Here is a 15,968-nt window from a genome sequence, read left to right on the forward strand (position 1 = left end):
CGCAGATGTGATATTAGTTCTATTTTTTTTTTTTCTAACTAAACATGTCCTTTTTTTTAATGTTTCTTGGCCTCGGTGCGGTGATGTTGTAGGCCACGCCTCCTTGCTGCAGGGGGCACCACCCCCCGCTCCTCTCCCTCTCCTCCGCAGGTCATCCCCGTCATTCTGCCTCTGCTCTTTGCAGACTTTGCTGTTTGCGTGTGTCGGTTGCACCCAGTGTGTGTACCGTGTGTGTTCTCATATTTTTTTGTCTAGCGGAGTTGTAAGACAGGTGTGTGTCTGTGTCTGTTTTTGTGAGCACAATTGCTTCCACCGGCCACAATGCTTGTGTGTGTTTGTAAAAGACAAAGGCTGAGGATGAGAGGTGTGTGTGTGTGTGTGTGTGTGTGTGTGTGTGTGTGTGTGTGTGTGTGTGTGTGTGTGTGTGTGTGTGTGTGTGTGTGTGTGTGTGTGTGTGTGTGTGTGTGTGTGTGTGTCGCCTCTTCCAGTGTGTGGAATCACAGCAGGCTACAGCAGTACTGAGCACCGTGTCCTGCATCCTCAGCTGGTGTAGCAGAAGTTCCCCACCGCACCACTGGTGCTAAATCCATCCAGTCAATGGGTGGGGTGGTGAACTTCTTCCCCCAGCTGACTGCGTGAGCATGTGTTCTGACAGAATGGCAATGATTCTGGTCCTCCATTTGACCTTTTGGAAACACTGTCAATGAAGTTGGCTACATTTCGGAATGAACGTGTTTTATCCTTTGGGTCCTGTTTTAAAGATGTCCTAAGTAGTAGGACAGCACTTGAATTAATTGTTTCAGTGGAAATATTTTCCTTATAAAATTGTCTTTGCATGACCAAAATGTAAAGTTGTCATTTGAATTTAACCATTTTGTTGACCTTATATCCATTTATTTTATTTTATTTCTGTAGCCGGATTTACTGAATTTCAAGAAAGGCTGGATGGTGAAGCTGGACGAGCAAGGCCAGGTACTTCATCAACACGTGCCAGGGTTTTTTCTATGAAGCAGCTGGAGCAGGGAATCAAACATTAAAACAGACTTTTAAACAATGTATTTAGTCACAGCGACACTAAATCAGGTCAAGTGTATGGCATCTATATTGTGCCTTTAGGCTGATTTAAAAAAAAAAAGTCGAAAGCCAGTACAGATTGCATCAGAAGTGTCCATGTGCTGCATGTTTTTGAGTTGAGGTTTGCAGAGTTGTGGTCACACTTTGATGTCGCTTCTTCAGAGGCTGGGGCGGAGCACAAAGACTTTAAAATACATCTTTACATCACGTACGGGGTTCAGTGTGTGAGTTGTTTGTGTGTGTGTGTGAGGCTCCTTCTCAAAACACCCTAAAAACCAACTTTGTCTTTTTGTTTGCAGTGGAAGAAATACTGGTTTGTTCTGACAGATCACAGCCTGAGATACTACAAGGACTCCATCGCAGAGGAGGTGCGTTCACTGCTTCTCTCTTCTACATCTCGAGGTGGGATCGTTGGGCTGTCTTGATTTCCTCGCTGGCCTCTGTGTTTTTCCGCAGGCTTCCGACCTGGATGGCGAGATTGACCTGTCGACCTGCAGCAATGTGACGGAGTACCAGGCTCAGCGCAACTACGGCTTCCAAATACACGTGAGAGACCGTGGCTTCTCCTCGAGTTTGTTTTTAATACTGCAGTGTTTGTTGATTCTGGATTTTACCAGCGTTCTTGTGCAACAAGAATCTTGCTTCCTCCGTTAACCGGACGCTGTGTTTTCTGTGGGGACAAATTACCCCCGTGTGTTAAAATATTTGTTCAAAATACACCAGAAATGATACGCCTGAAGAGCTCACACAGATTTGAAAAAATGAACAGCCAACTGCATAAAGCTTTCATTTCTTGGCATTGACGTCTGCGTTCGATGCTGCTTCTGACTGTTTAGACCCAAGAGGGAGTTCACACCCTATCGGCCATGACAGCAGGCATACGGAGGAACTGGATCCAGGCTGTCATGAAGAACGTCAGGCCCTCCACAGCCCCTGATGTGGCAAGGTCAGCACTTCCGCACTCATGTGTTCTGCCTTAATTATAAATAACGGAGCCTACGATCTGAAGTGGGGATATAATGAGTCCAACATGTACATGAGGAACGCATGTCTTGCTGTACGAGGTCTGTAATGAGTTATCTGGAGTTGTTGAAGAGATATAAACACAAGTCTGTTGTGTGTGTGTGAAAGCATCAATCAAAAGTAAGATTACTTACAGGTCCAGTGAGTACAATTTGGCTTGATTTGTAATTTTTATATTGGTAAAAGCTTAAAATACAGCTCATAAATACATCAGTAAAAGTGTATAATCGCAATAATAAAGTAATTTTTTTCCCCAGTTTTTGCATTTACATTTTTTAACAAAGCCTGGCTGACAGTGCCCTAAATATCAATCAATCAATCAATCAATCAACTTTAATTTGTATGCCACTAAATCACAAGCAAAGGCATCTCAAAGCACTTTGTACAATCAGATATGAAATATGAAACCGGCTACCTTAAATACTGGGCTTCCTTAAATTATTTACAGACTGGACCTTTAAATGAATTGGTAACTGATTTGATGATCTTCATAAGAGTTAATTAGCATTTTAAAGAGTGTATACACTGAAAGGTAATAGACATGGAAGTTGTAGGGATAAGAAATAATAATCCGCCGCTCCCTTTTCAGCTCAACGGAGGATCACGGTTCCTTCTCTCCCTTGGAGGGCCTTGTGAGGCCTGATGTCACCCAGGACTCGCCCTCCTCCGAGGCCTCCTCCGTAGAGAGGGAATCCATCCCGGGGGCCTCCAAGAGCCGGGCGCGAGAGCGCAGAAGGGAGGGCCGCTCCAAGACTTTTGACTGGGCCGAGTTCAGACCCATAGCCCAGGCTCTGGCCCAGCAGCGCGCGCAGGAGGCCGAGAGCCTCCAGGGGGACCTGGGGGAGCTGGAGCGGAGTCGGCGGCGGGAGGAGAGGCGAAAAAGGTACGAGTCTGTGACCGGCTCGTCCGCGGAGGACGCACATGGCAAAGACGGAGGCAGGACGGACTATGAGAGCGGAGTGGGAGCCGCCGCGACGCAAACGACGGATTCGTTCGGCCCCGCGACATTCGAGAGGCAGCAGAGGATGGAGGAGGCCATCGAGCAGCACTGGCAGCAGGTGGAGAGCACTCCCATACGGGAAGAGAGGAGAGTGCCTCTGCCCACCACCGGGCCCGCCGGAGAGACTGCAGAGCTCGAGCAGCTGCTGGAAAACTACAGACAAGGGGTAAGTACTAATAAGCTGTAGTTGCCACAAAAAAAAAAAATCCTCCACTCCAGGAAAAGCACCCATGTTCCTAAATCTGAAATAGTCGTCCTGTTTACGATTTCCTCTCAGTGCATTTCTTCCAGATCTTTCTTTGACTTAACGCACTTGTGATTTCATGCATAGTTTTCACCCGACAGTACAGGACTGTCAACATAAAAATAAAACATTAAAGAAACAATAAACTACAGTGAATTTGATTTCAGCTGCCGCCCATTCTACACCTCAGCACCAACCGAGATTGTGTGGAGTGAACAGAATTGAAACTAAACAATGCATATTAATCTAAAAAAAAAAAAAAAAAAGTTTCTTTTTAAAGCCAAAAAATAAAAGAATGAAATGCAAAGATGAAAGATCACTGAAACAAATCCCTCCTTGAGAAACTACATCAGTTGGCTCAGGCCCAGGACCAGCCAGGGACGAAATAACCTAGTGAAACTGTATTTCACCGTATGGTCTGTAAACACTGTGTTGCTCTCCTGCAGATCGAGGACCTGAAGACGCAGTTGGAGAGCTGTCACCAGCAGCTTCACGACTCAAACCAGCACAAGCAGGGCCTGGAGTTCCAGCTGAGAACGGCTCTGGAAAGAGAGCAGGACATCCGAACAGGTTACATCTCTCCGGTGAGTCATCTGTCTTTTCGTGCTTCAGTGCGCAGCTGCATCACCTGTTCTGCTTTGATGGGGAACCTCGTCGTAGATTCCATGAGCTTGTTCTCTGTTCAGCAAAATTCTCTGCTCCATTTGGTAACATTCTTTGCATGTTGTATTTATTGTAAGAAGAGCATTCAGCCAACTGACATTGAAGCAACAATGCGGCTACAGATTTGTGCCCTTGCATGAGTTTGTTGCATGAAAAAGAACATTGATATCTTATCACTACATTGGCTTCCACTACTAAATCCTTTACCTCTTTGTTGTAGGTCTGTGAACTCTTGCTGGCTTTTACTTTAGTCTCGTATTTGATTTTTGATCAAACAACTGAGCATTCTGGTTGTGATGTCACTCTAACTAAAAAAAGAAATCAGCAAGCAAAACAATTATAGTCCTTCTTATCATTGTATTCATTTTCCGACTATACCCTCTTTAGCCATGCTGTATTTTTAGATGTTTTTTTCTTTCTTTCTTTTTTGTTGACGTAGACGGAAACGCTTATCTCAAGTCTTGCGATGCCCTTTGCCCTTTTTCCATATGGGTTGAAATATGGGTCGTAGCGTCATATGGTGAATTGTAAAAAGTATTTTTACAATACTATGTAAAAAAAAAAGTATGATGAAAAGAGAAATAATTAAGTATTGATTTAAATCGATATTTAAAAAATATTTTCTTCCTGTCAAAAGAAAATTGTCTAATTTTAAAATATATGCATATTTCACCAGAGGGAGTATATATAAATGCAAGTTAGTATCTATTTCATCTAGAGAATTATATGATCCTCCATAAATACTCGCTGAAAAGGTCTTGCTCTCCAGGGACGCAATGTATGGCTCAACATGTGTTAACAATAACATTGGCTTGTTCTCTAATTATATGCATGGACATTAGATTCTCATCTTCCATTAACTGCTGTACAGACCATCTGTTTGCTATTCTGCCGTAGGTATATAAAGGCATAAATGTGACGAGGAATGAGCTTGTGGGGAAAAGGTTTGGATGGATTTTGCCAGAATGAGGCTGAATTATCCTCCCTCTGTAGATTCACACTCCCGCTAGATGTGGCTGAGTTTATTGCGTGTTGCTTGAAGTTTATAGATTGACTTTCTTTACATGCAGTGTTTGTGTCGCCCTGTTTTTGTAGCAACACTGTCAAGTACATTGTACTTGCTGAAGCAGAGGAGTCAGAACATGGATAGTTGCACTATAATGTTCACTGTCTCTGCTTTGGTGGCTGACATGAGCTTTGATGGGGAAAGCCACTGCAATGTGTGTATAGTACCTGGTGCGCCTTTCATTTCTGAGTAAATCATCTAGCTGAAACTAATTTTTGCATTACTTAACAAATGACGTAACTTTTTTTTAACCGTATAGAGCATGCCTTGTTGTAATCGACTAACCCTGGCCTTTTAATCTCTTTACTTTCCTTTGAATTTACAGCTTTTAAACTATTTTTCAATTGTTTAAACCACTATCATCATCGTCATCATTTTTATTATCATTATTATTTAAAACATTTGAAGAGAAAATTGTTTTGTCCTGTGGGAAAGTAAATTGTAATATGGCTGTTACAGTAATGATTAATAGTTACGGCTGGAAATCATTAGCAAGCTTTGTGTCTCCCCTGCTGTGTGTTAACCAAATGTCTGGTCCCCTTTTCCAAGCTGGAGCACCCTATGGGTCTGGAGGCTGATGTGACGCCCCAGATGAAGAGGCCCGAACTGGTTAGTTCTCAAGCGCAGAGTTTAACAAAGAAGTACCAGGAGACCAAGGAGCTCCTGAAGCTGCAAGAGCTGAAAAAGCGCAATATGCAAGCACAGCTTGGCCTCTCACTTTCTCACATCAAGGAGCCTTACTTTTCTGAACCTAAACCCTCTCTCCTGGAAAGTCCCACCCATGAACTTGTCCAAAAATCAGTTAGCTTCTTGCTCCAAGACAGCACTGAGGGAATACAAGCGCTAGAGGACGTGATAACTGATAAACCCCTAACCTTAAGGGAGCTGTCAAACGTGTTGATTGCTCATAGTTGCAGTAAAGGACATGAAGAGAAGCATCATCTTCAGAATGTTTTGGAGACCTGGAAGTACCAGCAGGAGCTAGAAAATGAAATGTTAAAGAAGAGTTTAGCCAGAGCGGGTGAAAGTGTACGCCAGTATGAATCCCGTCTTCTCACCATCGAGGATTTGGTGGGGAAGGTTCAGAAGCAAAGAATTGAAAGCCTGAAAAGCCCTTACGGACCCCTCTCAGAAATTAAGAACCACCCAGAAGCAAATGACACAAGCATCGCCATTCTCTCGCAGAGGGTTGAACTGTTGACGAGTGAAAATGAGGCATTGAAACAAAGATGTCAGGAAATAGTGAACCAGCTGACCGAGGCAGACCGGGAAATAGACAGACTGAAAGCTGAGCTGTCTTGCCACCAGTCTGGCAAACAGCATCATCTGGTTATGGAAGAGCTGAAAAGACTGAAGGGTGACCTGGCTGAGAACCAGGCAAACGCTATAGACAGAGAGTATTATGAGAGGGAGCTGAATGAGAAATCCTTGAGGCTTCACGAAGCTCTGGTTACACTGGAGGAGCTCGGCAGCACCCTGAAAGACACTGAAAAGAAGCTGCAGTTGAAAGAGGCCACGCTGAAAGGTCTGGGCTTCCGAGCAGATTTTGAGGACGAGGATGTGCCGCCAGAAGAAGAGCAGCAACTCAAAGACGTACTGCAAGCAAAGTTGTCGGAAGTGGAGGCAAACCTTCGCACTTCGGAGCAGCACGGTTTAGACCTGGAAGCCAGGAACCGCGAGCTAATCATGCTAAGCCAGGAGTCTGAGAGAGTCAGTAGAGAGAAACTTGAACAAGCAGAAAATGAAATGAGAATGCTGCGGGAGAAGTTAGAAGTTCAGACGGTCAGCGAGTGTGTGGAAGCGGGAGGGAAGCACGTTGGTGACAAAGACTTAATAAAGCAAGTAGTGAAAGAGGTTGAGATGAAGTCTGAAGCAATTAGTCAGGTTTTAGCAATGTTAGCGACAGTAGATGTTAATGTGGAGACGATGTTAAGTGCTTTAAAAAGAAATATATTCGGTTCCTCCCTTGAGGGGCCGTTCCTAATTAGTCGTAAAGATACGAGGTCGGTTATAGAAGCGGAGTTCTGGAGCCAACTGTTGGTTACACCCAAAATGACACTGGAGGAGGATCAGCACAGCTGTGAAAGAGCTATAGCAGAACAAATGATCGCGCAGAATGGCTTGATGCTTTTAGAAAAGGGGGTTTGCCAGCAGGCTGATTGTGAGGCCGTGACAGAATCAGAGTTTGAAACAATGTACAAATGGCTTGACAATGAATCGTACGCTCTGATACATAGGATGTTATCAGAGAGCTTGGAGATGAAGTCAAATGTTTTGAAGCACGTTGCAGCCAGGATCCAATTGGCTCAAGATGCTGAGCTTCATTCTTTGGCTGTGGGAAGTTTCCTGGGCCGAGGAGAGACCTCCAAACATCTGTTTGATGCTCTTCAGGAAGCCTGCAACTCGTACGTGAGCGCCCGCCTCAAGACCCAGCATGAGAAAGAACTGAAGCAGAGGGAAATCGGTACCGCCGATTGCCCAAACTGTTCTAAATTCAGAGAGGCCGCAATAGACATGGAGTCCAAACTGGCCCGTCTTCAGAGTCAGCTGGACGAGGCTTCTTTGAAAACCGTCTCAGGTGGTCAGACTTTGGTAGACACTGACGGAGAGCCCGTGCAATCATCAGATAAAAATGTCCAACTCTGCGATACGATAGCGAGGCAAGAGAAGGAGCTGCGAGAGGTCAAAGACGGCTACGAGCAAGAGACTGAGAAGTTGAGGCAGGAGGCTGCGGAAGCCAGCGAGGCACTGCGAGTCCGCGCAGAGGAAAACACAAAAGAGATCAACTCCTTGACCGACAGCATGGACATCCTGAAGAAGGAGCACGAGCAGGAGAGGGCCAACCTCGTGGAGAAGTTTGATCAGGAGATGGAAGAGCTGAGAGGCATGATGAGTCCAGCTCACCCAGAGCAGAGGTCTGCAGGCGAGAGCGGACCTCCGGGTCAGGCCTCGGCCCAAACGTCCACCCTGAGGGAGCGCATTCAGGAGCTGGTGACCCAAGTCTCAGTCATGACCCAGGAGATGAGGCGGCGAGAAGAGCAGGAAGACCTAACGACCCTGCGGCTGAAATACGAGAAAGACCTGGAGCACCTGAAGGTGGAAGCGCTCGTTGTCCTTGCCGTCGCCCATCTGTGATGCCTTGTGTCTGTGGCATTCCCCCAAAACCTCCTTTCCCAAGAACTACTCTTCTCTCTGACCTCCGCTTACTCTCGCTCCTTGTTCTGTTAACCACTTCGCTTTTTCGTACCGCATGAAGACTAACCTCCTCTAGGTCAATGTCGTAGTTGCACAGCGAGGAACCTGCTTCAAGGGAAGTTTCGGCCATCGATTGCTCAGTGACTAATGTAGAGCGAATCCAATCCCATTAATTCAGAGATCTCCAACAGATGGAGCCACATTCTTGGATCGTCGGTCTCTTCTCTTGAAATGAGTTCCTCGCATTGTAGCCTAGCGTGCTTAGCAGTCTAACCCACTTAGCTGTGCCTCTTTTATGAAGTCGGAGGGTAGAGAAGTGGCTCTTTTATCTTTGGCAATTATCTACAGCATATTTTTTGCTTCATCTTTTTGTCCTGGGACTATCATCTCTTTCTTCGTTCATATATTTTAAATCCCCTGCTTGAAGCGTTGAAACATTTTTCCTCATTTGTAAGCCAAGATTAGTCATAGCATTTTAGATCATTCCCTGTCATCTCAATTGCCAGCAAGCTCTTCATGCTGATGAATGAAAGGTCCAGTCAAGCGCTCATGGAGGGAAAGTCCATGAAATTCACAACAAAGTTTACTTGCTGTGACAAGACCTATTAGTCAGAGGGTGAACAAGCAGTGTTTAACCATAAGCTTTGAGTTTGGGTTTTTTAGTGGAAATGACGATCTTTTGGAAGATTCTGCTCCAGTGATAGTGTTATTCTGGTCTTTTGTTGACCTGGTGGTTTGGTTTTCAGAGACATTTTGATGCTACATGCTAACTGACTTCCACGTGCTTGCAAATAGCACCCACAAATGTGGGTTTCTGGCATTATTCTTAAGGTTTGCTTCATTTTCGCTGAGGAAATGTGTCTTAAGTTTTGCGAAGCTGGTACAGAAAACAGTGGTCTGGTCCGAAGCGTGTACTGTTTGGTGCTGAGGATAAGTGCTTGTCCTGGTTCTTGACATTTTTCTGTGATGATTACATTCGCAAAAAATGGAAGTGCTGAGTAACGCCTGATCCTAATGGGGAAACTGGAGTCCACAGACTGTTTATGTGAAGAAGAAGAAAAAAAAAAAAGAAGAAGAAGAAAAAAAACCAACTTGCAGTGTGACAGTTGTGATGATGAGTCCACTCTGTGCTCAAGGGCAAACCACATGTGGAAATCAAGGCTGTAGCAGAGCATTCTATGAACATACCGGAGGGGTGTAATTGTGCACAGACACACAAACTTGTGTTGAGACAATATCTCATTGTAAGAGTTTTCCAGATATCCAAAATACGTTTTTAGTTGGACATAAAGAAACTCGGTCAGGTCACTTTAATTGTTTTGCTCAGTTGCTCTCAGTTGCTTTTTTCCCCCAGTGGTGCTGCAGTGAAACAATGGACGTAGACGTGCTGGAAGCCTGCGCACGTTTTCAGTAACCCGACTCCGCACAGCGTCTGAGAAGCCAGCAGTCCGTGCCCCCGCTGTGACCTGGGATATATTTACACACCCAATACCCGGCTGCACATGCTCCTAAATGGAGCTCTGGAGCGGGGTCTGATGTCAGAGCAGGAAGTTTACGTTTGTGCTGCAGGAGGGCGGGGGGGGGGGGTTCTCTCAGCCTGTCTCAGTAGGTTCCTGGGTCTGAGTTCTCAGGGGGGGGGGTTTGATCCCTGTGAAAACACGCCGTGCCTCCGCTTCCTGTGGGCCACCGCCGCAGTGAGAGCGGTGGCGGCGAGAGGGAAGCAGGCCAGGGCACAGCCGTCGGCTGAGTCCTCAGATTAGCGCCAGTGAATAGAGGACGGAAGCGGGACAGAGTTTTCAGCCGGCGCGAGTGTAAAAGCCATTGAAAGCTCCTCTTGTGGAAACTTGCGCCAGAGTTGGAACAGCAGTGTAACGGCTCAGCCCCCAAAGTGTGTCGGAGCGGATTGTTTTTTTTTTTTGTTTTTTTTTTCTTTCTATCCTCTCCTCAATGGCGCTCACAGGTGCCAGTTTGGCAGGCCACGCTGAGAAATACCGCTTCGCCGGGGATGCATTAAACGCAGCGTTTCAGGTGTACGGCCGCTCATTACGCGTTGACCCCACCGCGCATTCCAGCACAGATTTGGCCTGCGAGGCAGATTAGGATTTCCGCTGTAAATGGAGTCGCCGTTCAACGACATGAACTCCGGGGCAGGGCGCGGGCTCTGTGAACGGTCACCAGGGGGCGACGTGGCGTCGATCTACTTTCTAACACCGTCTTCTTCACGTCACCTGTCACCTGTGCGTTCCTTCAGTGTACCGTGTGTATGCTGTCATTCCTCTCGACCCTTTCCGCGCTCAGGCCGCGCAGGCCGCCGCCCACTCCAGGCTAACCGGCTGTCGCTTGCAAGATATTTGCTGCAAACGGCGGCGATCAGCACCGACTCTTGAACGATGGGCCCACAGGGTTCTCTCCTTTTTGGGTCCATGTCCGGCCCGCCCCCCCCCCGAACTCACAGTTGTGCCGTGTTTTCCCTCCCCCGCAGGCTACGTGTGAGAGGGGCTTCGCCGCCATGGAGGAGTCCCACCAGAAGGTCATAGATGAGTTACAGAGGAAACACCAGAGGGAGCTAGAGAACCTGCACGAGGAGAAGGAGAGGCTGCTGGCGGAGGAGACGGCAGCCACCATCGCTGGTACCTGACGTTTTCCATCAAAGTCCCCTTTGATTTTGCACAATCTCATCCTTCAGTCGTCGTTGCTAGAAACGATACAGCCTGGTGGGCAGTTTGGCAACCTGTTGTGTTTGTTAAATGTCCCATATAATTCAAAATTCACCTTAAGTATTATGTGTCTCTAACGTGGAAACGAATTCCCAAGGAATAAGTAGATGTCATTTTGTAATTGTTCTTGCTCTGCTCTGGAAATCACGTCTTTGTGACATCACACACAGGGCACTGAGACCTCGCCGGGTTGTCTGTTCCGCCTTCTAAAAGAGTGTTTTGCTCGTTTGTGTCTTTAGCCATTGAAGCGATGAAAAACGCCCACCGCACTGAGTTGGAGAAGGAGCTGGACAAGGCTCGCAAAGCCAACAACAGCACGGAAAACGCAGACATTGAGGAGATCAGGAGGCAGCACGAGTACGTGTCCTGTAACATTGCTGTGAATATTGTGAGATGATGATGATGATGATGATGATGATTTGATGGTAGATTTATTTATTTATTTTTCATCTAAACCTGTCAGTGTTCGTGTATTTATTTTTGTTTTTGTTAATCTTGACCCATACGTTAATGCTGGTGACCTGTGGGTCAGAAAATAATCACAGAATTTGATCAGTGCCTGCACCCCATAGACAAATACATACATACATACATACATACATACATATGAATTTATATTACATTTTTTCATATGATGATTATGGACTGGATGTATTGTTGCACTATTTTTCTATTTTTGTGGAATAAATTTGAGTTGCAACTTTATGGTAAGGGAAAACCAGGTGTTATGAGACTCCAGCAGTTGACAACCACAGGCATAGCGGACATAGAAAACTAAATCTCCTCTTTTCCTGACTGAGAATGAGACGCCCCAAACGGCAGGGATGACATTTAGGCTGACGCTTCTTATCCTTGTGCACGTTTTATAGAAACACTAAACTTTGTTGGCTGGTGAAAGTGTCAGAAGCTTTCATCCAGCCTGCGCTGACCGGGGCTCATCTACTGATCCTCCCGAGCTGCGTCGGCGGACGAGAGGTGGAGGGAAAGTCCTGCATTCTGGCCGCCGAGATCGGGATTACCGGCTGCCTTTGTGCCCGCGTCGCTGTTGAGTCAGTCAGTGTCGGGTTCTCTCTCAGTGTGGCGTGGTGTTGTGTTTCAGGGAGGAGTTGTGCTCCTTCCAGCGGGAGATCGAGGTGCTGTCGGAGCAGTATTCACAGAAGTGCCTGGAAAACGCCCACCTGGCGCAGGCGCTGGAAGCCGAGAGGCAGGCCCTCAGGCAGTGTCAGCGAGAGAACCAGGAGCTGAACGCACACAACCAGGTGCACACACACACACACACACACACACACGATCATGCACAGCTGCGCGGCAAATGTTTTTGCAGGACTCGGCCTGCTCCAGTACGCCGTGTCCCGACAGTCTGCTGAAGCTTCTCTTTGATTGCGTTGTTCTGCAGGAGCTCAACAACCGTCTGGCGGCCGAGATCACCAAGATGCGCTCCATGACGTCCGAGGATGGAGCCGGAGACTCGGGCACGACGATACAAGGAAAAGAGCTCTACGAGTTAGAAGTGAGAGGCACAGCAGCTGCAACAGCTGCTCTTGAAGTTCTCCTCACAATCCCATTTCAGTGGACTTTAAATGTTTTCTGGCAGCAATGTTTGTCAGAAAAAGCCTGCGGTAATATCCCCAGCCCTGAAGACCACTCATTAGTGATGTCACAAAGGGCATTGATACCTCCTCCAGACTGATGACAACACTCCCAGCCAGGTGTTTGTCTGACCCTGTTCAAACCACCTCCAGCTGGCTCTCTAGTTACTGTCCAAACTAGTGGAAGGTACAAACAGAGCATCAGTTTCAGCTGGAAGCTTAAAGCTAAGCCTAAACTAGCATTTTTTAGGGCTAAGTCTGCTATTTTCTGGACCTCTATCAGGTTTTGGATGATGAATGTTGGAGGCTCCTCCACATGGCAGTCGGATAAAACGCTAAAGTTCTGACGGGAGTCGATTTACGCTTAAACTTAGGGTCATATCTGATCGTGTGCTCAGACTTAATTTATTAAAGTTGCTGAGCACGACAGATTTTGCTTTAATCACATTCTGAGAGCCTTATTTATAACTCACATCTGTGGTCAATACATATTAAATCAACTAAAATTGAAAGCATGTGTTTGTAATTCCCCCTCACTGGATGTCAGAGGAACTAGGAGTCAATCTCAGGCCTGAAGAACAAAACAGACCTGTTAGGAGACACTGAACTCAACAGTCTGGTCGGCACCATGTCACGGTTCCGGCTTCCATTCTTTCTCCTCGTCGAGCTTATTGAACACCTCTGTTGTTTCTAATACGAGACGCTTTGTCTTCTTCTTCTTCTCCTTGAAGGGTTGTTTTCTACATCCTGGAGTGCCAGATCCAAATCTGTCTCCCTTCATTGTAAAATGTCTTATCAGGTCATGATAACAGTTTAGCTTCTGGTGCTTCCATGCTAACATTTATGGCCACACTTAATGTTTACAAGCACCGCTTTATTTCTAGAGGAAACTACCAGTAGTCATTTTAAAGGGGGGAAAAAGAGTTTTGGTTTGGTGATGGTTGGTCAGATGGATGAGGCAGATCTCAGAGTTGACATGTGAGCAATTAATTTGCCACACAAGGTTACTTGCAGCCAAACCTGCACAGTAGCACTAGATGGAGCAGAGTTCATCCTCAGGCAAATATTTCAGCTGACTGACTGATGCGTTATTTTTGCACACCAGTCCTCTGCTGGCTCTCACAGTTTCCTCCCTGTCCTCTTAATCTCTTCCAGGTGATGCTCAGGGTGAAGGAGTCAGAGGTGCAGTACCTGAAGCAGGAAATCAACTCCTTGAAGGATGAACTCCAGGCCGCCCAAAGAGTGAGAACGGGTTCCTCCCTTTAAAAATAGCCTTCCGAGCACCCGTGAAAGCCGCGACTGTGCAGGAATAGCTGGACGATAACATCACCGGCCCCACTATCTCAACTGCCAAACATTGTGTGTGTTTTCAGGACAAAAAGTATGCAACAGATAAGTACAAGGACATCTACACAGAGCTGAGTATCGTCAAGGCCAAAGCGGAGCGGGACCTGGGACGGCTCAGAGACCAGCTGCAGCTGGCCCACGAGGCCCTGGGGGAGCCGTCGCTGGAGGACGTGGAGCGAGGAGGATACGGTACGGACACACACGCACACACACACACACACACGCAGGGCCGAGCTGTCGGCAGACTGGGGTGCCACAATAACCAGTAATAGTCATCAGCGTATCAGAAGAGAGGGAAAGGATGATTTCACTTGAAGCTCGGTCATCTTGCAGCAGCGAGGGAGGTGGACTGAGTGTATGAGAACATCCTTCTGGACAGAAAGCAGCTCTTAGGAATAAAGAGGCTTGGAAAACCCTGAAAGGTCAAACGGCAACAATGCTCTTGCCAGTAAAGACGCAAGCTGCTGTAGTGAGTCATTGAAATTCTTTGGATGTCAGTTGTTTTTATTATATTTGATGTTCTCTCAGTAAATCATGGATGGACCAGTATCATCAATTTTCAGATGTTGCTGTGAAAGAACATTATATTCATGTCGTGGATGGGAAAAATGTCTTTTTTTTTTATTTTATTTTCTTTAAAGCCTCACAGAGGGAGGCGACAGCCGCAGTTACCATCTCACAGTTCACAGCATCGCTGGTCACAGTCGCCTCAAACAACAACCTCAATTTCTCATTAATTCCTCATTAATTATAGTATATTAAAATTGAAAAGGCCACTTTCTGTCTTTCTCGCGTTAATGTAATAACTGCCACATAACCACGAGCTTGTTGCTGCGGCCTCATGTGTGTCAGCCTTCTAGTTTTTGGGGGACTCTTTTCACTTCACTATTTAGAAGCAGATGATCCAATCTTTCCCATTCTGACCCTCAAGCCCTCAGCCACACCCTCCGTCGCTGCTGTGTCCTATAACCGTTCGCTCTGCCGCAACTTTCCCTTGCAGACATCATGAAGTCGAAGAGCAACCCTGACATCCTGAAGATGGCGGCGGCTGCGGCCAAGCGCTCCGAGCGCAGCCTGCGCTCCAAGGTGGGTTTTCTCTTCCCGTCTGAACCTCGGTCAGCCCTCATCCCCAACATCCTCCTCAAGCCCCGTGTGCGTCCGACAACCCTCTCACCCAGTGTGGAACATCACTACTGACTGACTGACTGACTGACTGACATGCTGCCCTCAGCTTCCCCATCAAGCAATACGTTTAAATGCACCTACCGCCATCTACTGGTCACCTTGAACATTGCACGCAGCACAGCATGAACCTTTGTTTTCGTCGGCACTGGCCAGACCCCTCCCCTCCCCCCTCGCCCCCTCATGTTGTGAGTCCATTGAAAGTGAAAGCTCCTGCAGCAGTCTAACACACTCTTGCTGGTGTGTGTGTGTTTTTCTTCCCCACCTTCTGTCTTCAGTTTGTGACTCGGGACATGCCCTGGGACAGTTAGGGCTGCCGAGGACGGGCTTAGGCCTCCTTCCCCTTCTCTTTTAGGTAAAGCAAACCTGACACCTGGCACCGCGGTTTGTCCAAGCACACCCTCCCCTCCCCCCGCCCCCTCACCTCCTGACCCCGAGTCACAGACGCTGCCGTCTGCCACCCACCAACACTTTATCTGAGATTGCAACGGCTTCTCTACCCTCACCACACCGTTTCCTTCTGTAGTTATCGCCGTGTATTTTGTGAAAGAGCCCTCACAGACTCACTTTTGTAGCTTGTGGTCTCAAGAGTGAACGAAAATCATCATATTATTGACAGCTTGAAGGTTTAGAAAGAGTAAAGTGGCAAAAGGCAACGTTATTCACCTGTCTAGCTTGTATTAACGTGCTAAGAATCTTATCTGTTCGGCTCTACAGTCTTACGGTTCTGTTGAAGTATTAAAGAAGTCGGTGCGTACAATAGTTACATAGGTTTTTGTTGAGTTTTGACAGACCTTTGGTTGAGGTACTGAGCTGGGATCATGATGTTGATGATGATGATGATGATATCGTCACCATCATCCAAACT

General features: G+C 46.8%; 1 protein-coding gene across 4 annotated transcripts in view; it reads left to right on the forward strand.

The window, feature by feature from the left end:
• LOC142893297 (myosin phosphatase Rho interacting protein) overlaps positions 1-15,968 on the forward strand; it is a 39,256-nt gene that overhangs the window by 21,579 nt on the left and 1,709 nt on the right. The window contains exons 10-24 of one of the 4 annotated variants that reach the window (XM_076033746.1): positions 916-972; positions 1,374-1,442; positions 1,531-1,620; positions 1,911-2,020; positions 2,687-3,263; positions 3,788-3,925; positions 5,620-8,166; positions 10,748-10,895; positions 11,222-11,339; positions 12,082-12,241; positions 12,379-12,492; positions 13,727-13,813; positions 13,945-14,107; positions 14,919-15,004; positions 15,379-15,455. In XM_076033746.1, the coding sequence (XP_075889861.1) occupies positions 916-972; positions 1,374-1,442; positions 1,531-1,620; positions 1,911-2,020; positions 2,687-3,263; positions 3,788-3,925; positions 5,620-8,166; positions 10,748-10,895; positions 11,222-11,339; positions 12,082-12,241; positions 12,379-12,492; positions 13,727-13,813; positions 13,945-14,107; positions 14,919-15,004; positions 15,379-15,411 (4,497 nt within the window). In that variant the 3' untranslated portion in view covers positions 15,412-15,455. The remainder of the gene's footprint in view (positions 1-915; positions 973-1,373; positions 1,443-1,530; positions 1,621-1,910; positions 2,021-2,686; positions 3,264-3,787; positions 3,926-5,619; positions 8,167-10,747; positions 10,896-11,221; positions 11,340-12,081; positions 12,242-12,378; positions 12,493-13,726; positions 13,814-13,944; positions 14,108-14,918; positions 15,005-15,378; positions 15,456-15,968) is intronic. The other 3 variants (XM_076033745.1, XM_076033747.1, XM_076033748.1) reach the window with 3 other exon arrangements.

This window comes from Nelusetta ayraudi, unplaced genomic scaffold, assembly GCF_046127955.1.
Source record: "Nelusetta ayraudi isolate G7.1 ecotype Tasmania unplaced genomic scaffold, CSIRO-AGI_Nayr_v1 ptg000042l, whole genome shotgun sequence".
NCBI lineage: Eukaryota > Metazoa > Chordata > Actinopteri > Tetraodontiformes > Monacanthidae > Nelusetta > Nelusetta ayraudi.